This window comes from Tachypleus tridentatus, chromosome 13, assembly GCF_004210375.1.
Source record: "Tachypleus tridentatus isolate NWPU-2018 chromosome 13, ASM421037v1, whole genome shotgun sequence".
Taxonomy (NCBI): domain Eukaryota; kingdom Metazoa; phylum Arthropoda; class Merostomata; order Xiphosura; family Limulidae; genus Tachypleus; species Tachypleus tridentatus.
The window spans coordinates 78,368,972-78,395,215 of record NC_134837.1 but is presented as its reverse complement, the minus strand read 5'-3'; the positions used below and the strand labels follow the sequence as shown (position 1 = coordinate 78,395,215).

Here is a 26,244-nt window from a genome sequence, read left to right as displayed (position 1 = left end):
TGGTAGAAACTGAGGGTTAATGTGTGTTGGGGAGCTATGAGGAATAGTGCTCTAGAAACAGTGCAATAGGTGAACCAAATTTTCTAAATATTTAAAACAAAATCAACCCTGACATTCAATCTAATGATCAATAAAGACTGGCAAAATCCTATTCAGACTTACATGCGATAGTCCACAAGTGGTGGTCCATCATAGTAACGTAATACCACCTGGTGAGCTCTCAGGTGATCTTAAAGAAAACCTCACATCTACTGAGCCTGGTGCAGTCAATAGTAATTATAGTGGATTAGTGTTTGCTAGTGCAGAGTTGGTTTGATAAAAACACACATGTCTGAGCAACACTCATCACAGAGTTTGATTCTGTGAAAACAAAATAAGCCTAAAAGGTAAAAATAAAAAAACACTCACTCTTCTGTATAATCTAGCAGAAATGATTAAGATAGCCATAATGGTAGACAAAAACCTTCAAGTGTACAGACTGCCAGATCAAGCAAATAATGTAAAATGAGGGTACTTGGGTAGATCTATCTACCAGTCTGCACAAGAACTTCAAGTAATCAATTCAACCAAGCTGCTAAAGACATAGAAAAAGAGATATCTAATTACACGTGATTCACAAAAGATATCTTACCTTCAAAGGAACCCCAGAATAAAAAGTGTTGTCAAATATCTCTAAAAAACCTTCAAAACCCTCGCTGAACATGACTGAGCTAAAAAACCTGATTGAACAAAGAGAGGAGGAGTGAGCAGATGAATCAGAGAAATGACTGAATCCCTTTTCTGTCTGACAGAGTGCTTAAGAAAAATTGGTAGAGAAAATGAGGAAGTGGCCTGTGGACAAACAGTGCAAATTATTCCAAATGATGATGTCCACAGATTAGCAGCCATAAAAAACAAACCTGCAGTTAAAGGGAATACATGGAAAATAAGAGTCAGGTCACAAACACATGTATAGAAAGAACACACAACCTCAGTCAAGCTGAAAGCTAATTGGAATGGTTATTTGACACCAATTACCCAAAACGATGCAAGAAACCTGAAGAGTAGTGGGTACTCAAAACTATGTAGTCACAATAATTGAATAGTAGTCAACGAGGCCACCATAAAAAATGGCAATTGTAGAGATGCAAAAAACTTCTGCAAAAAATAAGTTATGGTTGACACCACTGACTGAAAAGGGGTTTAACTTCCTCTCCATACCACATTGCTAAGACGCATGTCATTGATGCTGATAAAAGTGCATTTTGGACTAAGCATAAACTGAGAGATACATGTCAATCTCAAAAATTAAATCCTAATACTGTGTGAAAGACAGCATATTTTTTCTGCAAGGAGCTTGAGTTTCTGAACATCCAGGTGCACCATATCAGATCATGGTTGCCTCCACAGCAAGAGCTAAAAGGAAGTGGAAGAGTTGAACACAATGGAAGGAATCACAAAAACCTGGATGTAGCAGCTAATCTGGTGTTACCATGGTTGCCTCCACAGCAAAAGCTAAAAGGAAGTGGAAGAGTTGAACACAATGATGGAAGGAATCACAGAAACCTGGATGTAGCAGCTAATCTGGTGTTACCAACAGGATCTTATAAAGGGTTGGAACAAATCATATTTAATATCCTGGTTAACATATGGAGTAGAAAAAGGTTAAATGTGCTAATATCTATTATCCAGATGGAAAACACTTGTTGCCAAAGTCCAAAGATGAGGTACTGGAGACCAAATTGCCAGTTGTTAGGTGATCCAATGGGAGGTCAAACCCACCAGTTAAAAGTCACAAAATGAGAGGTAATCCAACTTAATTTTGTGATAAAACATGTATTCTGTCAGGAGAAGTTGTCTGGATTGAGATAACTGACATGCTGCCACAGGCAACACTCATGGAACATGGCAAACTAGAAAGTGCTAAGATAAGACTAGTTTCAAGAAATGGAGTTGATCAGGATGGGAAACAGATAAGCCCACCTGAGAGTTGTATCTGAAAGTGGAATCAGAATGTGATGGTCTAAAAATTCATAAAATGGTGCCATCAGTAACCAGTCATCTGTGGAATGGTATGTGCAAAGTGCAAAGGAAACAAGTGGATGAGAAAACAACTTGTAGGATAAAGCATAACCCATGCAAAGTCTATGTGTGCTCAAGGGCAAAAACCCAGAACTGCAGCACCTGACCCTTGTGCATCCACAAAAGCTGACAGTGGCAGAACTCTTCCACTAAGGCAAAGAGCAGATATGATCCAATTACAAACAAGTTGGACAACTAAAATCCCAGTGAAAAAAACAACACAAATTGAGAAATTAGTAACTTGTGAACTCTGTAGAAAGGGGACAGAGATCTAGATAGGTGGAAGTGTCTCATTTAAAATGAAGAGGGAGGCATCAAAGAAAACTGGGGACAAAGCCAAAATGTAACATACTTGGTTTATTAGCTCTAGGAAAGAAAAAGGAGGCCTGGCACTTATGACAAAGCTAAACAAGACTGTATGGCATATGAAGGTGAAGGAAACAGGTACTCCTGAACAAGGCATGATAGGATGATTCTCAGGAGAATCAGAAACCCACATGAATGTAGCCACCTCCCCAAGAACCTAGGCTATAACATCTTTCACAGACAACTGTGGATCTAAAGCCACTGCAGTACAAATAAAGTTAAATGTTGTAGGAAAAACAATGACAGGAGATGTAATGTGAAGCTCAGAATTCATTGTAACAGATGGAGAAAGTAGAAAAGTCCAAGGAGGAAGCTCCAAATAATCACTGATTTGAAGAAAGGACACATAATGCTAGCATGTAACAACTAATGTTTCAGAACAAGGGCAGAAATCTTCAAGAAAAACTAAGTTCCCAGAGACAATAACTACAACAACGAACTGATTGTAAATTCCATAAAGGAAAAAATACGAAAAAAATGTTCTAACTCCACAATTGAGAGGTGAAATTTGTCTAAGCTGCATAGAGATAGCTGTGCTAGGAATTGCATTGCACTCCTCAAAGCTATCAAGTATCAAGGCTAGTATTGAGCAAACAATCTGCTCACACAGAGAGCAGTACAAGTTGGGAAAAGCTATTTTGTGAGCGTACACGAGATAGGGTATCAGAAAAACTGCATAAACTTCTTAAGTGAACCAAGTAACATAACAATAACAGTTTTCTTCAGTAACTTGATCACAATAAAATAACAGATCTACAGGCCTGATCGCTGCTATAAGGTGGAATAAACATCTGATCAAAATGAGTGGTATCACTTAAGCTAATTAAGACTACTGTCTTAGTCATAAAAACAGTACTGTTGCTTTATTCCCAAGAAATTCATTATGAAAATACATAGTACTATAACCAATTTTAAAACATAATCTCTCCTAATCAAAAGCTTTTCATTTCACTGTTTACAATCTGTTGATTTTATTCTTTTTCTTACCAGCATTAGCCTTAAGATCTTCTGGAGTGACCATAGCAACAAATCGTATAGCACGCTCATTTTTGAACATTTCATATGCCCAACGCCGTATAGATCGCATGCACTTGACAGCTGCAATTCCATTATTGGCTATTAGAACCTGAAAATAAGTTAAAAAAGAAAAGTTTGGTTTAACTATCCACCATCAACAAAAATGTCCAAATTATTCACCTCTCAAGGTAACACCTAACTTACATAAAAAGTAAAAACACATTGGTAAACCTGTTTTTCACATGAAATGGGTAAAAAATGCATTGTACTTGTGGTGAATTAGCAGTATATTTCATTGTTTAGGCATAAAAACAATTTCTGTTACATCAGCAGACTTTCAAACCATGTCTAAAATACTAGACTTCCTGTATTCTTGTGTATATGATCAAGATATTGTGTAAATTTAGGCAGTGGTCTGTTTTAAACATGCTTAAAATAAAATATATTTTGGTAAAATGTAAAATAATTTTATAGAGTAACAAGAAGAGCCCATTTTGACTCAAAAAGATATGCTGAATAAAATAATTCAAAGTATAAAATGGTGACAAAGAGCTACACATAGATAACTGAAAAATTTACAATATAAACAGCTTTCTAACAGCTACAAATCTTAATAGTTACACAAAACTTACATTAACTTCCAGGCTATCATAATATAAATGTTTATTGTACTCTACTGAATCAACATTTATGTATAAGGTTACTTGCATTACTGATATATATTAAAAACACATCTCATTATAAAAAAACAACCCCGAGAGGCATCGAGCTTGGATGAACCAACAACTTTATTAAAAGTTTCTTGTTCTGTAACTCTGACTTCTGTTTTAATAGTATACCATTTACTTTTGTTGGTGCTTGCTAAAGTATTACAATGTTCTAAATTCTATGAGATACAGGCAAGAAGCTGTTATGTTTGACAATAGTTTTATACTGCAAAACTCTCTAGAGTAAACACTAGTATAAATTCTATAGACACTACTTAATGACACCAAAATAAAAAATTAGCTGTAATTCCAAATAAAAAATGTTTTTAGGAACAAAAGAAACATCAATAAAATTCTACATAAATTTACAGAACTTTCACATATATTGTAATTTTCACAGATAGTAAACAAACTTCAATTTTTTGAAAGACTACTAAGCTTAAGAGTTCAATTTATATTCAATAATAAACCAAATAAACTAGACATTACTTTTAATTATTTGCAGTGTTCATAATGCTTAACTAGCACTAACAAGTAGTAGTAAGATCTATAACAGTATATCAGGATATATTTTAAAATAAATACAGCATATTTAACAAAACTAAATAAGTTTATATACATTATTTGTTAGTTCTGATGCCCTAAAAAGTTATTTCTTATCTTGTAAGACAGCTGTAATCCTATTCTGAAATAATGTTTAAAATACAACTTTTTGTTGTCACTATATTCCAGTATTAAACATTTTCAAATAAATTTTCAACATTTTAAACTGAAAAGTAAAACAAATACAAGTAACATTTTTATAATAATGTACTCCATAGAAATTATACTTTAAATGCATATTTGCTATTATGAGCATTTAGGTTTCTGATGTAATATTTTAATTCTTTATAGGTCACTAAAAATGTAGCTACATAATCAAAGCAACAAGATAATTTTATGAACTCATCATGTATGAATCATGAGACTCCCATACCTAGGCCTATTATCACGATTATGTGTTAGTATTAAAAAATTCTTGTTTTGGTCAAATTAGCAGCTTTCTATATCATATCATGGTTATTTGACTGGCTGGATGGAGTTCAGCATCACAATACAAAAGTAATGAACCATTTTGCTTCATTGAGTAAAAAATTGTAATTAGGGAGCTTGTCCACAGACCACTTTATTTGTGAAAAAAAAATTCATCATAGGATATGATATTGACCTTGAAACTGCAAACACAAGTCCTATAAGTATAACATGAAGGACATGATAAAACAGCTGCAATCAAATATATCCTGACACATCTTTTTTTTTTCATAATGACAATTTGCTCAATATCATTTCATTTTTCAATATATCCATACGTGCACGAGAAATTTTCATGACTTATAGTACTAGCAGTGCTTAAATTGTATTGTGTTTTTAACAAAACTGTGTTAATATTTACCTTCAAAATTTTATTGAAGTTAAATAAAATCTCAAGTTAAAATTTCAGTCATAAAACTTTGTAGAGCAATAACATGATTCTTTTTAATTTATTAGCATCATATACTGTCTTGTTCTGTAACTTGTAAGTTATAATTTAAATCAAGACACTTAAAAACAAGCTTATATACATTCCAGTTTATACAAGTATTTGATATTTACTGTTAAGTGTCAGCGCATTGTATTCATTTGAAAGACGTTTTACGCTTTAAAGTTAGTATAATAATTAAAAGGCTAAATTTACAATTTTATATGATTAAAACGTTAAAAGAAAAACTTCTATGAAGTTGAATGTTTGTCATTACTTTCTTATTAACTATATTAATAGATATTACAGTTAATAAAACTAGAATATATTAAACTAACAAATTACAAATTGGTAATTAAAAGCTCGATGGCTTTGAACGAACCGAATATAATGTTGCAATGCAGTCGATTTTTTTGCTAGAGCTAATAATTAAGGTATAACTATATTACTTAGACTGCGTTGTTTATGATTTTCCAATTTAACTTGAATTATTGAAGTCAGTGATCACTTGGAAGTCGTTAATATTTAAACAACCCAAAACGATGAAGTGAAACCTTTTATGACAACTTTCATTTATACTATAAAACGCAACAAATCTTGTAAATTTTGAATAACTACTAATATACCTCACGTTGTTTTGGTTTTAATAAAATAACATTTCATCACTCCAATAACCCAAATAAACTTTCACCGAATATTTCCACCCGTTTATTTACAATTACTATCGCCTATATAAAGAGCGTAATAAATGATACAAAATAGTTTGCTTCATACACTTATAAAGCAAGATAGACATAATATCAATGATAGCAAATTTATATGGATAATGATTTTCGTTTGTTATTACGTAGAAAGCTGGTTATCGTGGGTATCGAATCATAACATTTTACCATCACAAACTCTTAGGCTTACAACTGATTCATTAGGTGGATTTGGTTTGGTTTGAATTTCGCGCAAAGCTACACAAGAGCTATCTGCACTACCCGTCCCTAATTTAGCATTGTAAAACTAGAGGGAAGGCACAGATAGCCCTTGCGTAGCTTTGCGCAAAATTAAAAAACACACAAACAAACCCATTCACCGCCATTTATTTTAATATCTATAACTGTCTTAGTTTGAAATATTGACGTATATTGTTGAATGTGCATTGCTCAAGTCCTGCCGGGCCCGGCATGGCCAGATGGTTAAGGCACTCTACTCGTAACCTGAGATAGCGAGTTCGAATCCCCATAACTCCAAATATGCTCGCCCTTTCAGCCGTGGGGACGTTATAATGTTACAGTGAATCCCACTATTTTTTGGTAAAAGAGTAGCCCAAGAGTTGGCGGTGGATGGTGATGACTAGCTGTCTTTCCTCTAGTCTTACACTGCTAAATTAGGGACGGCTAGCGCAGACAGCTCTCGTGCAGCTTTGAGCAAAATTCAAAACAAACCAAAACCCAAGTTATGCCTGTTCTCTAAATTTATAGAAGATTCTCGATAGCAAGAATCAACAATATATGGTTTTTGAAAACACCTGTGTGTTTTCGAACATTGTTAAACATTCAAGAATCTCTCTTTAAAGTATATCGACGCGCCAAGAGATAGAATAGGATATTCTTTGGTCGCTACAATCAGTATACAATAAGCCTCGAAAGCTATGATTGTGATAAAAGCTTACTAATAGGAAAACTACAAATATTTGACCAGGAATGTTTATAGATTTCGAACACTAAAAACTTCAATGAATTAACTTTGGATCTTGGTGTTTCTACGAGGACATTAAAGTTTAAAAGTGAATCGATATTTTTAACTTCATAATAAATTTTATGCACTTGGCTCAAGGTTATGGGATACCACATTACGTCTTTACTTTAGGTTTATTGTACCAGTACTCACTACATTTATAAGGTTTCATGGAATCTCTCCTCATGGCCTCTTGTTTCTCCATCACTAAAATCGTGATTGGCAGATAGCTCATTGTGTAGCTTTCTGCTTAATTACAGACAAACAAATAAACCTACCATTTCGAGAAATCAATTATGACGTGATGTAATGCACACGGCTTTTTGTAACGACGAGAAACCCACTTGAAGTAATAATGTATCTCAAAATGGCTGGTATAGGTATTAACACTTTTTACTAATAAAGTAGAGCGCAACGTGTTGGCCTTCTCTGCTTTATTAGTAAAAGTGTTAATACACACACCAACCGTCATGATATACATGCACACGGTTTTTATATTGGTTAGATGTGTATGCTGCACGTTTTGTCGTACATTCCATTATATTTTACGGTTTAAATCTGTTCTTTCTAAACTTCTGATTGAATATGAAAACTTGCTCAATGCTAATGTTGTTTTCTATAGTACGAATATTGTGGACTAACTTCTTTTATAAGATATCTCGGTGAATTATAGAATCCCCCTGCTAGTACAGCGGTATGCCTCCGGATTTACAACGCTAAATTCAGGCGTTCGATTCCCCTCGTTGGCTGCGCAGATAGCCCGATGTGGCTTTGGTATAAGAAAAAAAAAACACAAACACACACTAATTATAGAATTAATGAAAATTTCGAAACGTTCATATTGAAGATGTTTCTTCGTATTACCGCGTTTTAAATATTTCTTATAATCCTTAAACATATGTTTGAACTACCAGAAATATACAAAGAAGCAATTTTGGGAAACAAAACTGTTTACTAACGTGTAGAATTCGCACAAACCTATGCGAATATTATTTGTTCTGGTCCTTCCTAATATTGTTTTAATAGACTAGAGCAGGGGTGGCCAATTTATTTTTCATAGTGGCCACAACTGTGGCTAGTGAAAACAACGTTGGCCACACTATTCAAAAATAAAAATTGAAAGATGTTAGTTTAATCAAAATAATTGCATTTCAACTAACCTTGAATATGAAAATTGATGGGGATTTTCATTAACAAGTTTCGTGAAATTTGGCTTAATATGTATGCTTAATGAGCATCTTAGCTCTGCCTCTAAATTTCTGTCAGTAAGCCAAGATGTGTATCTAGACTTGAGAAAATCTAGCGTAGAAAATCTTGACTTACACACCAACGTGGATCCAAACATGGAAAATAAATTTTAAATTGCTATTTAAATTTGTAAGATTCTCATTTATCGGAATAATGAGTTACATCTTTCTGACAGAACATTTTTGTTTACCTTTTAGGTGTTCTACACTTTGCAGGGTAAGCATCTCGTCTTCACATCCACACTTATCCAAAGACAGAAAAGATATAATTTCCTTACTGAAATTTCCCAAGTCAAATTTAAATGGATCATGCAAAAATTCAATTTCCCGGCCGTCGCACCGTTTACTTTGGGCCTGGCATGGCCTAGCGCGTTAAGGCGTGCTCTTCATAATCTGAGGGTCGCGGGTTAACGCCCGAGTCGCGCCAAACATGCTCGCCCTCCCAGCCGTGGGGGCGTTATAATGTTACAGTCAATCCCACTATTCGTTGGTAAAAGAGTAGTCCAAGAGGTGGGTGATGATGACTAGCTGTCTTCCCTCTAGTCTTACACTGCTAAATTAGGGACGGCGAGCACAGATAGCCCTCGAGTAGCTTTGTGCGAAATTCCAAAAAAACAAACAAACAAAAATTCAAATATCAATTTCAAATTTTTAAACTCGGAGAAACGTGATTCAAATTTTTGAGATAGATTTTTGATCCAGTTTACATAGAGATCATCTTTAGTATCAGAGAAAGTATAGTCCTTATTATTTTCTAGTAAACCATTTAACTTTGCAAAATGTGTCAAATCATTCTTTTGTAATTGTTCCACAAGGAAGTTTAGCTTTAATTGAAATTCATGAATAGACTGTGATTGCTCGCTTATTATTTTACCTCTTCTCTGAAATTTCGTTATTCAAGTGAGCCATCATGTCGCACAGAAAGTGCAAATCACACTGCCATGACAAAGTTTCAATTTCAGGAAAATTTTCAATCTTACCTTTTCCAGCAAGATGCTCTTTTATTTGAGAAAATAAGGAAGTAAATCGTTCTAAGACTTTTCCTCTACTTAACCATCTTTCATTTGCAAAATCAATAAGATTATCAAAAGTCATTGCTTTTCTTCAAAGACTCAACAAACTGACGATGGATGAGAAAGCTCCCACTTCTAATATAATTTACAATTTTTATAACAATGTCCATCAATTTTTTTCAATTCATCAGTTTTAGACATCTAAGTTTTCCTGATGCAAAATGCAATGGAAAGATGGCAGTGTGGACTTCACATTATTTTCAATTAAATGCTGCTTCGAAAGAGAAACAAATCCTAATTTCGCCCCAGTCCTGGCGGGAGCACCATCTGTTGTGACATAAAACAGTTTTTGAAGTCCAGATTTTTTTGACATTTCAAGAATTTTTTTAAATATGTTTCCCCCACATGTTCGATCTCGTAATCCACAAAGGCCAAGCATTTCTTCCCTCACTTGAAGATCTGAAGTTGCATATCGAACCCAAAATATCAACTGTGTAGTGTCACTAACATCTGTTAACTCATCTAGTGCTAAAGAAAAATACAGTCTTTTAGTTGTTCAAGCAACTGATTTTCTATGTTTTTCGCTAACTCTAACATTCTGCGGACAATTGTTTTTCGACTAAATTGCAAATTATTTTCCTTTTGAATAATATTTCTTTTACCTTTGAATCATAATTCTCCAACAGAGTTTCAATGACCACAATCAATATTTCTTTTACTAGTTCAGCATCAGAAAATGATTTCCTTTTTTGAGCTATAACCCAAGATATTTTATAGCTAGCTAACGTAATTAGTTCTATCCATGATAAAAATCTTTTTAGGCCTCCCTTTTATTCATGAAGTTGTGCTTTCAGACGGCTAATTTCATTCATACGATTTTTGCTATCAACTGGAAATTTTACATCAGATTCGTTGTGAAAATTGTTAAAGTGTTGCTTAAGGTTGTATACTTTATTATTCCTAAAACTTTGTTACACAAAAGACACACCGGTTTATTATTTGCTTCAATCACTGTAAATTTCAACTGCCAACTTTCATTATATTCTTGTTTCACGTTTTTCCAGTCACGCGTCATTCTTTTTTCGACAGTAATGCCATATTCAGTTATATCGTTTCTATTTTTTAAGTGCTTCCCATCATCTGGATTCTTTCGTTTTCAAATCATCTACATATCCATATTATGGGATTAAAAACAAAATATATCTAAACACTTGAAAGTTGCACAATAAAGATATGTTTGCAAGCGTATACAAAACAACGCACACTCGATAACAAACATCTTAACCAGGCTAACGTTACAAAATGGGCGGAGTCTGTGTCAGTCATGGAACGCGCGACATTAGCGATGGCATGAGGCAGTGCAGTTGCTGATTACCAGATTTGCGATAAAAAATAAATGATGGAAAAAGTTGATTCCTAAACTCGAGCTGGCCACAATTGTGCTATCCACTGGCCACATGTAATCAGTGGCCATGGAGTTGCCCACTTCTGGACTAGAGGGAAGCCAGCCAGTTAAAAGTACCTTCTCTCAGAGGAAAATAAAAATACAGATCTAACATCTTAAACTCTGCGCCATTTTCTCATTTCACAATTTTCTCGTGCCATAGGCTCTTAGTTCACTAGTTTCAATCTAATGGATGTGAAGAGCCATTTACATGAAAATTATCATTGAACTATTCACAAAAAAATTTAACAAATGTGATAGAGTTGTCAAATCTTAGTGAAGATTCACACACACACATATACTGCTGGTCAAAATCTTAAGGCCAATGAACATAAAGAAAAATATGCAATTTGCGATGTTAGACTCAACCACTTATTTGGGTAGAGTTTCGAAAGATGAAAATAAGAAAAGGGAAAATAAAAAAAAAAACTTTTTAGCATTTAATAGGGAAAATGCTAACACTATGAAATTAGCTGGTCAAAAGTTTACGATCATACCAAAAATAAGTCCTAAACAGGGTAGGAAATGCCCAACAAGAGGTCTCAGTAGTGAGTTGCACGGCCGTCATTGCGAATAGCTGCAAACATTTGCTTTGGCATGGCCGATATAAATGTTTGCAGAAGGTTGGCTGGAATGTTATTCCAAGTGGTAAAGATGGCTTCACGAAGATCATGCACTGTTTGGAATTGATGTCCATTTCTATAGACTTCCCTTGCAAAACATTTTCAATGGGGTTCAGTTCGGGCGAACACGCTGGATGGTCCAAAATAATCACGTTATTCGCCATAAAAAAATCCTTTGTCCTGCGGGTATTGTGGATTGCAGCGTTGTCCCGCTGAAAGATCCAGTCATTTTCACACAAGTGAGGACCTTCAGTCAATAAAAAGGCTCTTTCCAGTCAATGTAGCCAGCTGCTGTTTGACGCCCCTGTATAACCTGAAGCTCCATTGTTCCATGGAAGGAGAAAGCACAGTAGATCATGATGGAACCTCCTCTACTTTGTCGCGTATTCAGTGTTTCCGATGGGATATCCTTATCGTGCCAGTAACGTTGGAAGCCATCTGACCATCCAGGTTAAATTTTTTCTCATCAGAGAACAAAACCTTCTTCCACTTTTCAACATCCCATGTTTGGTCTTCTTAGCAAAGTTTATCCGAGCTGTTTTATGGTGTGAAAGGAGTCGTGGCCTTTGAAAATGTTTACGGTTTTTAAAGCCTTTCTCTTGTAGATGCCGTCTTATTGTTCTTGAGCTGCATTCTGCGTCCGTAAGGGCTCTTAATCTGGTTCGAAGATCGGCTAGTGTCTTGCCGGACAATCCGTCGAATCTTCCTGCTCAACGCCGGCGAATTTTTTTTTTTAAATTCTCGTTCTGTATCCCTCAGAGTCTTTTAAGAAATTTGCAAAAGAAACTTTACTACGCCCAATTTCACCAGCGATGGCACGTTGAGAGAGACCTTGGTTTTGCAGCTCGACAATTCTTTTACTCTCAAACTCTGTCTACTTTTTAGCCTTTGTTATGGTTTTACCCAATGTAATACAGGAGATGTCAGTGGGAGATGTTGACAACGCTAATTCTTGAACACAAATGACTAAATTTCGTTATGTGTTTACCGATTAACACTTTGTTTTAGTATGGTCTTAAACTTTTGACCAGCTGGTATTTAGGCTAATTTCATAGTGTTCACATTTTTCCTATTAAATGCTAAAAGGTTTTTATTTTTATTTTCCCTTTTCTTATTTTCATCTTTTGAAGCTCTACTCAAATAAGTGGTTGAGTCTAACAACGCAAATTGCATATTTTGCTTTATGTTCATTGGCCTTAAGATTTTGGCCAGCAGTGAATATACTCCCCCCACCACCTTCAGGTATATATACCAGTGAAATTTTATTTGTGATTGTTTTGTATTTGGTCTCATCAACAATGAAAAAAGAACATTAATTTACCATTTTTACGGCAAATTTTGCTTCCTTCAAAATGTATGTGAAGTACATAGCTGCCTAACTTTGTCGGAAAGCGTGATGGAAGGAAGCAAATGTAAATATAATAACTGGAAATAAATGTGGGGCACGTGCTCCTTCTGCTCTATGTATTAAGTGTCTTTACATTACACAAAAGCGCTGTTTCTAATTTGATGCTTAAATTTGTTAAAAAGTACATTAATAGCAGCATTCCAGCATTTGGATTTGATGTGGCCTATATCGCAGATTTGACCAAATGTTTGATCCTGTATATAGAGTCATGGAAGAGTTACTTTATCCTGCTAACACTGTCTCTATATTTATGATAACATTATTAATCTCAAGTTGAAAACTTATTTTAATGTTTGTAGTTCGATGAAATACTATTAAATCATTCAACATGAACATGAAAATAATTTATTATACTCAAAGTACTACCGGTGAATTCAAATAATTTTTAGATACAAGAATAAAAGCTGGATATTTATTAACTTGTTGAGTAAGTGAATTTAGGCATTCAAATTATTTGGAAAAATATCAAAAACGATCTAAAACAGCAATTAAAATGATAATGATCAACAATTAAATTAATTTGTTTTTTTTTTCGTTATATTAACGTTAATTTATATTCTTATTGATAAATAGTGTTATTTATATCGAACCATTAGGTGGGGTATCCGTCCATTGGACGGGTGAAATAAAGACACGTTTGTAACAAAAGCTAAGAAATTCTCCTTCTACTTTTTTTTTTATATAAAACATAATAAATATTAATGATGTAATGAAAATACATGAAGATACCAATAGTGAAAAGAAAAAGGAAGAGAGAATTTCAACATACTTTTCTCAAGACTTCTGTCAATATGAAATTAGATGACCCCCCCTCATGACCTTTTTTAAATGTCATCCTGTATTACTATGTCAAGTTTGGTGCTGATTGATCAAGAAATGTGGAAATCTATAGGAGTGTGTTTTCTTATAGCAAAGTTGCATCGGGCTATCTGCTGAGCCCACCGAGGGGAACATATCTATTCGATATGAAACGATATACATACGACCATGTACTTTTTTCCCAAACACACATTTTGTTTTATATAACAGACGATATAAATTCTTGAATAAACAAATACTTGTTCCTTAGTTTAGTTAATATGATGTTAGTATGTTTGCTGGCTTTTTTGTTTTTTGAATTCCATGCAAAGCAACACTGGAGCTATCTGCGCTAGGCATCCCTAATTTTGCAGTGTAAGACTAGAGGGAAGGCAGCTAGTCATCACCACCCACCGCCAACTCTTGAACTGGTCTTTATCAATGAATAGTGGGATTGACGGTCACTTTATAATCCCTGGAAAAATTAATATATATTGATTTTAAATTTTATGGAAATAGCACGTATTATGTTCCCTTCAGTGTAAATGGTAAGCCAAAAATTTAGCACACACAGCTGTCGACCATTTTTTCAGCAACAGTCAAAACACTGCTATTCGTGTTTAATAAATATATGGGCATCAAAATGTCATAGTTAAGGATAAGAAGTGTAGCTGAGTCTTTTCAGTGTGTTAATGGTAAAGTTATGAACTTACAATGCTAACATCTAGGATTCAATTTCCCATGGTGTACAAATCGCAAATAGTCCATTAAGTTGCTTTGCGTTAACTAAAAACATAGACAAATAAAATTATTTGTAGACGAATATTCGTACAGTTCATAACTCCAGCAACATTACAGTGTTATTTTTAACAATTGCAGGATATTACTGCGGATTGTACAGTACTTGAACGAATAAGCTTTCTATGTCCTAAAAATGTTATTCATAGGAGGACAAAGTTGTGTAAATATCATTAATATTACAAAACCAATATAAATGCAGAAACGAAATGGATTAGAGTTTAACTTTAACAAAAACAGTTCTGTGTTTTTATATTCTTACACAAATAGAACGAAGCTACAGCAGAGGGTTAAAAATACCTCTGAGTACGAAAATAAACCTTAAAAATAATAAAAATACACAAAAAAATGTAATCACTGACCATGAATAATCATTGTGTGGAACGAACCTTATTAATAACATTTTTACCCCCGAAGCTAAAAACAAATTCTTCGGGTGTGGAAATCGTGATGTCCTTTCCGTTTAGGCGTAAGTTGTCTTTTTCCTTCTGAAATAGGTGGATTCCAGACATGGATTGTCTGTCAAAATAATGAAAATAATTTTACATAGCTGTTCGGTAATTCATCAAAAGACAACTTTCATCAACAGGATAATAAAAGAATTCAGTTATGTTTACTTAACCCCTTGTGTTCTCTTTGACTGAGAGTTAACACAGAACTCTGTAAACCTAAGTAAACCTCGTGAATGTACTGACAAAATATTTGACATTTTCACGTAAGACAACTGTTATACTTATTAAGAAAGAAAGCTTTTAATTCGACGATACTTCCATTACACAATTTATGAGGTCATTCTGGATTCTATTTGACAGGCTAGAAAAAACACTCGATTTCTTTAAATGGGATTTCAATAATGGATCATATTTCTTGCACAAATTTCCCAATTCCACATAATTGTCTCGGTTAACAGACCTCAGTGATTCATCATGATCTCTAAATGATAATTGTTGTTCACCCGAATAACATACGACATCGATTAATGTTTTCCTTGTGCATTTGCATATTTATTTTATGTTGGATATTCAGTTGGAATTCAATCCGTGATTTTCCAGATATAACCAGGCCTAGAGTTGATAGAATGTGACTGGAGGAATTTTCATATCTTTAAATTGCTTTGTACATATTATTTAAATAATCAAATCTGTTTGAGTTCCTTGTCCCAAATTCACTGTTGAATAATAAACACGGCCAGCAGAGAAAATTTCTACAAGTTAGGACAAGATGCCTTGTCATATAGGTTTACAGTGAATTTTCGGACGCACTGCTTTGTTCTTCCAGTCAGGCTTGACCCAGCATGGCTAAATGGTTAAGGCATTCCACTTGTAATCCGATGGTCGTTGGTTCTAATCCCCGTCATACCAAACGCGCTCGCCCTTTCAGCCGTGAGGGCGTTATAATGTGACAGTCAATCCAACTATTTGTTGGTAAAAGAGTAGCCCAAGAGTTGGCGGTGGGTGGTGATGACTAGCTGCCTTTCCTCTGGTTTTACACTGTAAAATTAAGGACGCTTAGCGCAGATAACCCTCGTGTAGCTTTGCGCGAAATTCAAAACAAATCAAACCAGTTAGGCTTAAAGCTGACATCGGTCTACCATTTCTGATGATGCTTTCCTTATTACTAAAACTCTTTGTACCAAACTTGCATTTTAAAATATAGGTGTTTTGTTTCATTAGATGTACACCAACGGTTGGTTTGTTGAATTTCGCGCAAATCTACATGAGGGCTTTAGTAGTGAATTTAACAGTGAAAGACTAGATGGAAGGAAATAGTCATCACCACTCACCTTCAACTTCTGGGTTACTCTTTTACAAACTAATAGTGGGATTAACCGTATTGTTATAACGCCTCCACAGCTGAAAGTGCGAGCATGTTTAGTGGGACGGGGATTCGAAATCGCCACCCTCAGATTGCGATTCAAGCGCCCTATCCATCTGAACATGCTGGGCCTCACCAACGGATGTAAACAAGTTTTAGTAACAGAGTCCAGGATGTGATTATTTTGAAGATTATTATATTTATTATACTGAGATTTCGGAAGTGAAACACAATGTTTTCCCTATTCCCAAAATGCCCTTACTGGCTTATATACGTTTATAAATGCAAAGTCTTAAGATAAAACTAACGTTAAAAAAACTAGTTTAACATCAAGACCTTTCTCAAAAATACGTTATTAATAATCTTCAATTTCAAATGAACTCGGTTTCATTTAGTCATCATTTGAGTATTGAGATTAGGATTTTGTGACTGAGCTAATACACACTTTTTCCTGTACACACAGTGGCACAAGAAGTGGGGACGACAACCCACTTTTCAATATGTTCTAGTATAAATGCATAAAATATTAGGCAAACTACTCATAGGAAAAGCAGTAGAATCTGTGCCGTAATGAATGTACATGTAGCATACATTCCATCGCTTTCCTCCATCAAATAAACATTAAAGTCTTTCATTTTAATTTGCCTCCTGTATCATTGACATATTTATGACATAAACTTGTTTTAGAAAGGCTTACATCGGGTCATTTCCAAGTGTTTTAGTTTTCAAAATCTTCTTAAAAACAGATGTAATGTGTGTGTGTGTGTTAACTGAAATATAAATATATTATACTTGTTAACAATTTCCTTTTCTTTGTGTGGACATAAGTGACCCGGCTACAGTCAGGAATATATAATTATAATAGCTAGGAAAAGCAACATAAAAAACCCTTCATACGTCTTGTACTTGAGAGACAGGAAAACTGTTGTCATATTTTGTTAGAACTCAGTTACAACAAGGAAAAGATAAACCGGTTAACCTCGGAATGGTTGTTGTGCTTACGTTATAACAACAGTGTTACGTGCAAGTTTAAGCAATAATACCTGTGATGTTATAAAATAAAGTATTTCTTGCTTCTTGTAACCATAGAAATTTGTCATATATAGCATGAATGTAAAAGTAGAAGGAAATTCAACCATGACATATAACTATTTCGAAATTAAGAAAATAATATGATAAAAGATTAAGAAAGAAACTTTTATGTTTTGCAACCAAAGAAACAAATTTCATGTTTATCTGTAATGTATACAAACAGAATGACAGAGTCGTGATGGGCTCTGTCTGGTCTTGATAGCTTTTTCCTGTGCTTCCATGAAAAAGTTTAGTTACAGTTGTGTCTGAACTATTTAAGCCTGTATGTTGCATATAACATGTATATGACATTTGTTGTGATGTTTAACAACACTGAGTCGGTTAACAAATTTATCCGGTATTTAATGGTAAGTCACTCAGTATTGATTTTACTGTTAAAAATTAACAGAATTACAAACACTTGATTTTAGATGTTTATGTCTTAAATAACCAGACTCTACTTACCACCAAAGTGTATCGTAAACCAACTCTTATTGCACAGTATTCGAATTTTCAAAATTACAGTTTTTCAACTTGTAAAGTTTGTTTGTTTGTAGCTTTAAAAAAAAGCTACACAAAAGACTATCTGTGCTCTGCCCATCATGGGTGTCGAAACCCGGTTTCTAGCCTTGTAAGTCCGTAAATATACCACTGGGCAGCTAATTTGGAAGTATGCATGTGGGTGTGTGTTTATTTTAATACAGCCACATGAGGTTATCTACTGTGTACCGAGGGGGAATGGAATCCCTTATTTTAACGTTACAAATTCACAGACATACCGCTGTACCAGCGAGGGACGGATAATTTTCACACAAATACTGTTAAAACCTTATTTACATATCCTTTAAGATCTCATGGAATCATAATATTTTTCGAGCAGAAGTCAAGAACATTAATCAAATGCTCAGAAGAAACTGATTTCCACACAGAAACTGAATACCCCACTTGTTTTAACATGTTAATAAAAAATGGTTATTTCAGTCATGTAAATAAGAAGAAGAATGGGAAGGAGAAAAATCACAAAGTTAAAACTTAAAATTCGTTATCATTCATTTGAAGTCGAATTTATCAATTTGGTTTTTTGTTTTGAACTTCGCGCAAAGCTACTCAAGGGCTATCTGCGCTAGCCGTCCCTAATTTAGCAGTGTAAGAATAGAGGGGAGGCAGCTAGTCATCATCACCCACCGCTAACTCTTGGGATACTCTTTTATCAACGAATAGTGGGATTGACCGTCACATTATAACGCCCCCATGGCTGAAAGGGCGAGCATGTTTGGTGTGACGAGGATTCGAACACGCGAACCTCGGATTGGGAGTCGAGAGCCTTAACCAGCTGGTCATGCTGGGTTGCAAAAATAGGTCAGGAGGCAGTAATGTTAGTACTAGTCATTAAAGCATGTTTAACATCATCATGAGAAGTGAATTCGAAGTTAAACTATGAAATACTGACGAAGGAATTTTACACTGAACTAATCAAAATAAACATAAAAAACAAAGTATTTTAATTACAATGTTAAGCCTTTGTTCAAAATTAAAAAGTAGGTTACAAATCTTAGAAAATAAACGTTTTAGTTAATCTCACCTTAGTTTCATTTTATGTTTCTGGGTGTGTGCGGCTTGATGGGAGTCGGATGAAAGAGAAATATTTCTCTTCTTATTTGTTTCAATTTCTTCTTCATCTGACAGTAGAAACCTTACTTGTTGTATTCCTCTAGGAATTCAATTAAGTAAATATATTGAATAAATATCAGAATTATTGCGTGTATTACATTATTAGTACTGTCGTATAATAATAAATAAATTGCGTAGACAAGTAAATTAGAAAAGTTATATAAATATAGTATTACCGTCTGTTCTATGTCCATGTAACTGCTTCGCAGGGTGTTGATGTGTCTTGACCAAAACTGGTATGGAGGCTCATTAAGTTCATGTGAAGAAATTTTGAATTTTGCGGTTTTCTTTACCACTATCTCTACCCCTGTGAATGGACCTTCACTGAATTTGGTATGTTTTGTTTATTTATTTACAGTATGTGTTTGTGTTTTTCTTATAGCAAAGCCACATCGGGCTATCTGCTCAGCCCACCGAGAGGAATCGAACCCCTGATTTTAGCGTTGTAAATCCGGAGACATACCGCTGTACTAGCGGGTTTTTTATTTATTTACAGTTGATGTTGTTTGTAATTAAGCACAAAGCTTCACAAAGGACTATCTGTGCTCTGCCCACTTCGGGTAACGGAAATCCGGTTTTTAGTGTTGTAAGTCTGCAGACATACCGCTAAGTCACTGGGGACATTACTTGTAGTTAAGTACAAAGGTACACAATGGGCTATGTGTTCTCTGTCCATCACAAGTATCGAAACCCTGTTTCTAGTGTTGTAAACGTGCAGACGTACCGATGTGCCAGTGGGGAACCTATTTGATATGGATATTCATTGGTCGATGGGACGATACAAATTTTCTATTTTACGTTTTGTGTTTTGCGGTTTTTATGGCCTTTTTTGCGTTTTTTACTACTATCTCACATCCTAAGGATGAATCTTCACCAAATTTGGTGTAGAGATTCACGAATTTTCTATTTTACGTTTTGTGTTTTGCGGTTTTTATAGACGTTTTTGCCTAATGTTTAGCTTTCTCAAAAAACAAAAATATTCAGGGGAAATATAACCTTCCCAGGGTAATCGCATACTTATCGAATTATAAAGCAATTACATTTGATTTGTTTAGAATTTCGTGCAAAGCTACATGAGGGCTATCTGCGCTTGCCTTCCCTCTACTCTTACACTGTTAAATTAGAGTTGGCGGTAGGCTCCTCTTTTACCAACGAATAGTTGGATTGACCGTAACATAATAACGCTCCCATGGCTAAAAGGGATGAGCATGCTTGGTATGAAGGGGATTCGAACCCGCGACACTCAGATTACCTTAATCACCTGGGCATGCCGGGCCTAATTACATTTGAAAATAAATAATTGATGATGATATATATATATGTTAAATATGGTGGCGTAAGAAGGAATCAAAACCAAATAAACCACCGGACGAGTATGTTTACATAATTTACTCGATATTTTAAAAGATTAATATCCAGGAAGAACAAGTCGTTGGGGAAAAAAAATCTACCAACGCGCCGACTTCGCTGAAATGAGGAGTAACTAGAAATACCTATTAGTTACCTTTTGTAAGAACTTTTTAGGCCTTTATTTATCCAGTTTACACGTTATGCTTGTAAACATCATTTATAAAATGCCAAATTTCCTCACCACAGTGGTTTCTTTAATTGTAGTTAATCAGTATTAAGGAATAAAGAATATGTAGCTTCTCTTAGTTAAAAAAATGAAGAGCTGTTTTGCCAAGACCTCTTTTCTTAATTTGTCTATTTGTTATAATTTTCATTACAAGAAGTTGTCATTCGTCGTTTTAATAATTTAATGTTTTGTGCGTAAGCTGAAAAATTCACAAGGTGTCAAATATTAGTTATCTGAGGTAACATGAGTCAATTTGAAGTAAGATACTAAGTAAATAAAAATGAACGAATTTATTTGAATGTCTCAGATTAACTGGACTACTCATTTTATACTACAGATATGTTAAACGTATGTAGTTAATCTGGACTACTCTTTTTATATTAAACTTATCTACTTAATCTGGACTACTCGTTTTATACTATAGTTATGTTAAACGTATCTAGTTAATCTTGACTAAACGAATTTATGCATCCCTAAACCATTCATTCTGCCATGCAAGGGAGAAGTTTTAAGATATAAATATTTTTGAAATGATTTATTATTTTGCTATGGAGTTTACAATATTGTAAAGTTTACACATTGGTAGCGTTAGGCTTGAAATACCTTCATTAATAAAACTATAAGGAATCCACAATAGTTACGGCTGTAGTTAGATCTCAAATTAATCAAGAGATAGAGCTATGAGCTAAGAGTGATTGAAAAACATTTATATAGGCTTACAATGAAGCTAAAACACAATTTTAAGGTTGTTAGAAATTAGTATAAGCGTTACTAATATTAAAACAACAACAACAAAAAATCATTAAAAAGTTATGAGCACATCTAAATAACTTAGTAGTGACTGACCAAGAAAACTGAGTAAAATGATTTTTTGATTGTTGTTCTATAATCCATGGGTGTTAATAAAAAGAGATGATTAGATTCTTAATGACGACAAACCCACGTTTTAAACCCAAAAATGTCCTAGGAAGGTCGAAACGTTGTTCTTTCCTTATCAGTAAGAGTGTCAATACCCATACCAGTCGTTCTGAGATAGATGATAAGATTGCACCAAATGGTTATGAGATAAAATAATAATACTTTTTTTTTCTCGGCTATTCACGGAAAGCTAACTTTCTATCTGCTATGATCGTCTGCAATAGGTTAGAGGGAATCCACCTAGTGACCAGTTATCGCCACTAACTTATGGACTTCTCTTGCTGATCGTCACCCTTATAACTCAATAAAGACCCAAAAGTAGGGGTTACAAACACTGGACTTGCAGATTCGTAGTTGCTGTAAAATGCGCTGATCTTAGTGAAAAGACATTTCAGAAACATCAGCTAAGCTAAGAGGAAAATCGTTGCATATGTTACTTCGGATAAGAACGTTTTTTTAATACTTTTATTATACCATTTACACGTTACATTCGTAAACCCCAGTTATGACAAACCAGATTTTCTCACCGAAGTATTTTCTTTAGGTTTTGTTAACTGATAATAAGAAGTAAAGAATAAATAACTTCTCTTAGCTTTCGTTTGATCATTTGTAGTTGAGCACAAAGCTACAAAATAGGCTATCTGTGCTCTGCCCACCACGAGTATCAAAACCAGGTTCTTATCAGTATGAGTCCGCAGACATACAGTTGGGGAGTTTCTCTTAGCTTTTGAAAAAGTAGAATAGCTGTTTTTGCTAAAGAGTTTCTTTAAACTTATCTGTTTGTTACCTCCACCATTGAAAGTCGACCTCTCTGTGTGTGTGTTTGTTTGTCAACAAGATTTCTCGGATATGGCAGAAAGGATTTTAACAAAAGTTGGAATATACTTCGACTATGAATATACTTGGACTATGACCATATATACTTAGAAATGATTAGTTTTTGGAGGGTCAAGGCTACAACAACGTTATGAAAAATTTTAAAAATCTCTATTTGTTAACACGGGGACCGATTTTTCATACTTTTTTGCTCTAAATTTTAGTCAAAAATGATAATATTTGATGAAACTTGGTGAACATATGTAGAATGTTATTACTCATTGATCTGCCAAAAATTGTCTATGACTTCGATAACGACGGAGATACAAACTCATATCTAATTTTGAATTGATAGACAATGAGAATGGCAGTTAGTAAATAGCACCAGCTTTCAACTCTTTGGGTAACGTAATCGAATAGTGGGATTTAACAGTCACTCTTATAACACACTCACGGCCATTAAGCGCGGAGAGTGAGTTTATTATAACTCACGGCAAAGAAATATAGAAATTAACATTCACAGAGTATGAATCTTTTAATTTAAAAATTAAAGATCAAACACTATTCGAATACGAGAGCCCAGAATTACTAATCGTTAATTAGTATGGCACACTAATTATTAGGCCATACTTGGCCTAAGAGGGTTTTTTTTTTTTAGTTTAAATATAAGTACTGGAAAGAACTAGAAGTAATCGGTTTAAAATATAGTTCTATTTGTTTTTATTTGAAAACAAATCATATCGTCAAATCATATGAAAATAAATTATTATTTTAATGTAAAAGTTTAGTATGCGTCGCTAATGGGTATTGGAAAAGAAACCATAACCATTACCGCCAAAAGTTGTCATTCATTGAACAATAACCTGCTTGTTGTTGACCTGAGTATTTACTGGTGCGCTTCACCAAACAATAAGAACAACACTTTTATTTCGCCAGTGTAAAAATAGTCCAGTAAAGCCTTTATATAGTTACGAAAAAAAATAGATAATTTAGTTATACCTAGCGTCACGATCAAAACTAGAATCTGGAATTTCTGTGGGTTTTCTAAGATGCTCGAAGTCGTCGCTTCTTTCCCAGCTATCCGTTTCGCTGCCTAAAATTGAAAAGGAACTTTGGTCTTGTTCCGTATCGCCAGTCGAATTGGTATTGGGATTGTTACTCAAGCTGCCATTGGAATCTTCAGAATCTGGGTTTGGTGGTTCAGGTACTAACCGAGAGAATAATTCGAATGTTTAATACCTTAGTTTTAACATGTGGTGATTGTAAAACAAACAAACAAACAAAGAGATATTCTGAACTTCTAAACGTAACAGAAAATAATATATTTTCTATAACTTAAAGTGAAATTATATAAAATATTTAGATATATATGTATTTGTTAAAAGGACAAAATTCTGTTAATTAAAGAGCAACTAAATGGCCAGCAAAGTGAATAGAAAATGGATGAATATATGAAAACAGTTATAATTAATATCGTCATCCCAATTACAGAAATAACTAAATGTAAAGGTGTATTGAGCACAATGTGGTGTTAACTATCGTTTTGGCATGAGATAAGCCAAACATTTAAAAGTAAAGTTAAATTAGGGTTAAGAACTTACGATCGTTAATCTTTAAATATAAACTGGCGTCTGAAACTGAACTAAGTATAAAATTAAATTCAAGAAAGATTGTAATAACACGTTGTAAAAGTTCAAAAGATGTTTGAATCTGTAAAACATAATACTATGCAGATATTAAGATTCTAATAATTATTTTAATGTAAATATTTACGGAAGGTAATTTTTAGAAAAAAAATGAATAATGGACAAATACAATGTATTCAAACTTCTTAAATGAAATTATTAAGATATTACTGAAAACAATGAAAGGATTCTTACTTTGTTGAGTGTCGCCACCTCCTTTAAAAAGACCCATTAAGTCAATTAGGATAATACGTATAATGGTATACAAGCACTTTAGTGCTCTTCTCAAATAACGTGGCGACCACAGGATCACGTTCGGAGAAGATCAAACACTATTCGAATACGAGAGCCCAGAAAATCTTAAAGTCTGAACATTTAAGTTATTTCAAAACCAATAAAGCTAGTAGAAAACAAGTACTTTAGGTTAAACACGGAGTGACAAATCAGCTATTAGATCTATCCACTGGTCTTCTTTTTAAACTACTTGTAACCAGTAATTCAGCAGAAATTCGCATTCAGTAGTTAATTATATTCACTGACTTCAAAAGTGTGTACTAGAGATGTGGAGTAGATACCTTATATCGTGCTCTCAAACACGGAAAAATTTCTCTCTCACTCGTACTAAAATGCAACCACGCGTTTGCTGTTTTTGTTCCCTGAGCTGAGAAAACTATCACTCAAGGCCAACCAAGCAGGAAAATCTCACCTAAAACTGTCGAACTCGAAAAGGGCCAACAAAACCTGTATAGTGTGTCTATAAGCTTGTAACATCATAAAATACACTACAGTTTAAATATATGTAGGATTTGAGGACATTAAATGTTTACTGAAGGTGATACACTGTAGCATGTAAGTGTCTACGTTAATTATCTTTACCTAAAAAAATTGCTGGATTTCATCTTGCACAGCCTGTAAAATGTTACTACACTTTAATGTTTACAAATATGTTTATAACACTGAATTTGCGCTTACTGTGTATTCTCAAAATCGAATTTAATTAGTTCAACCTTAATCATACATATGTTAACTGATGTATCCATTTAAATGTAAGTAAAAGACACAGTGGTTTCGAGGGTTATGGTATAGGTCAGATCCAAACAAAGACCCCCTATTTAATTTCCGAGGGACAGTAATAGTGCATGTCATGTTTGGTCGAGCTCAATAGAACAGTATAGGCTCCCCCCTGACTGACACAGAAGGGTTGCATCCCAACGCAGACTCTCCTGCATCACTTTCTGAGACTTCTTTAGGGTATATACAAAGTTTGATGACAATTAGTCCAGCAGTTTACCATTTATCAGTGGACTCACGAGCGAGCATATTTTCGTTACAAAATGGTAGAAATATATATATCTCAACCGAAACAAAGTGTCTTAAAATTAAATAATTCGCTAACTCTGACATCAACCAGATCATAATTATAATTTTTATGGAAGGTTAATTTATTTTTTATAACAAACATATTCCATATCTCATCCTATAATTGAGATCACATTCCTAATACAACCAATCACCCTCGTTTTGATTGTCATTAGTACATCTTGCCCGACGTACAAATACCATTATAACAGGGCTATGTGAAAGAGAGCGAAGAAATATAAGATCACTGGGAATTTTTCCTGTGGAACGATTTTTACCACAAAGCAGTCAGTTTGGTCTTGTTACCAAGCCAATTGTTACTTAAACATTAATACAAAGCATTGTTTTCTCATTGGCAAATCAGATCCTATATAAAAGGCAATAGTATTAACAAAATCAATCTTGCTCACCAAATGTGGACTTACAAAGCTGAAAATCGAGTGTTGATACCCGTTGTGGGCAGAGCACAGATAGCCCATTGTGTATCTTTGCACTTAATTATAAACAAGCAAATCAAATGTACCTCTCGCTCATGGTCTGTGTTCACTGTGAGTCGAACCCTAGGACATGAATGCTTCTGAATATTATCTGATTCACTGACACGAAAGACAGCTTTCTATTTTTGTTC

General features: G+C 34.2%; 1 protein-coding gene across 2 annotated transcripts in view; it reads right to left on the bottom strand.

The window, feature by feature from the left end:
- LOC143241046 (acetyl-CoA carboxylase-like) overlaps positions 1 to 24,848 on the bottom strand; it is a 135,023-nt gene extending 110,175 nt beyond the window's left edge. Inside the window, exons 1-5 of one of the 2 annotated variants that reach the window (XM_076484510.1) lie at positions 24,453 to 24,848; positions 23,572 to 23,779; positions 19,174 to 19,302; positions 15,095 to 15,224; positions 3,415 to 3,553 (exon numbers count right to left, since the gene is read on the bottom strand). In XM_076484510.1, coding sequence (XP_076340625.1) covers positions 3,415 to 3,553; positions 15,095 to 15,224; positions 19,174 to 19,302; positions 23,572 to 23,779; positions 24,453 to 24,489 — 643 coding nt within the window. In that variant the 5' untranslated portion in view covers positions 24,490 to 24,848. The remainder of the gene's footprint in view (positions 1 to 3,414; positions 3,554 to 15,094; positions 15,225 to 19,173; positions 19,303 to 23,571; positions 23,780 to 24,452) is intronic. The other variant, XM_076484511.1, reaches the window with a different exon arrangement.
- Positions 24,849 to 26,244: the final 1,396 nt, after the last annotated feature.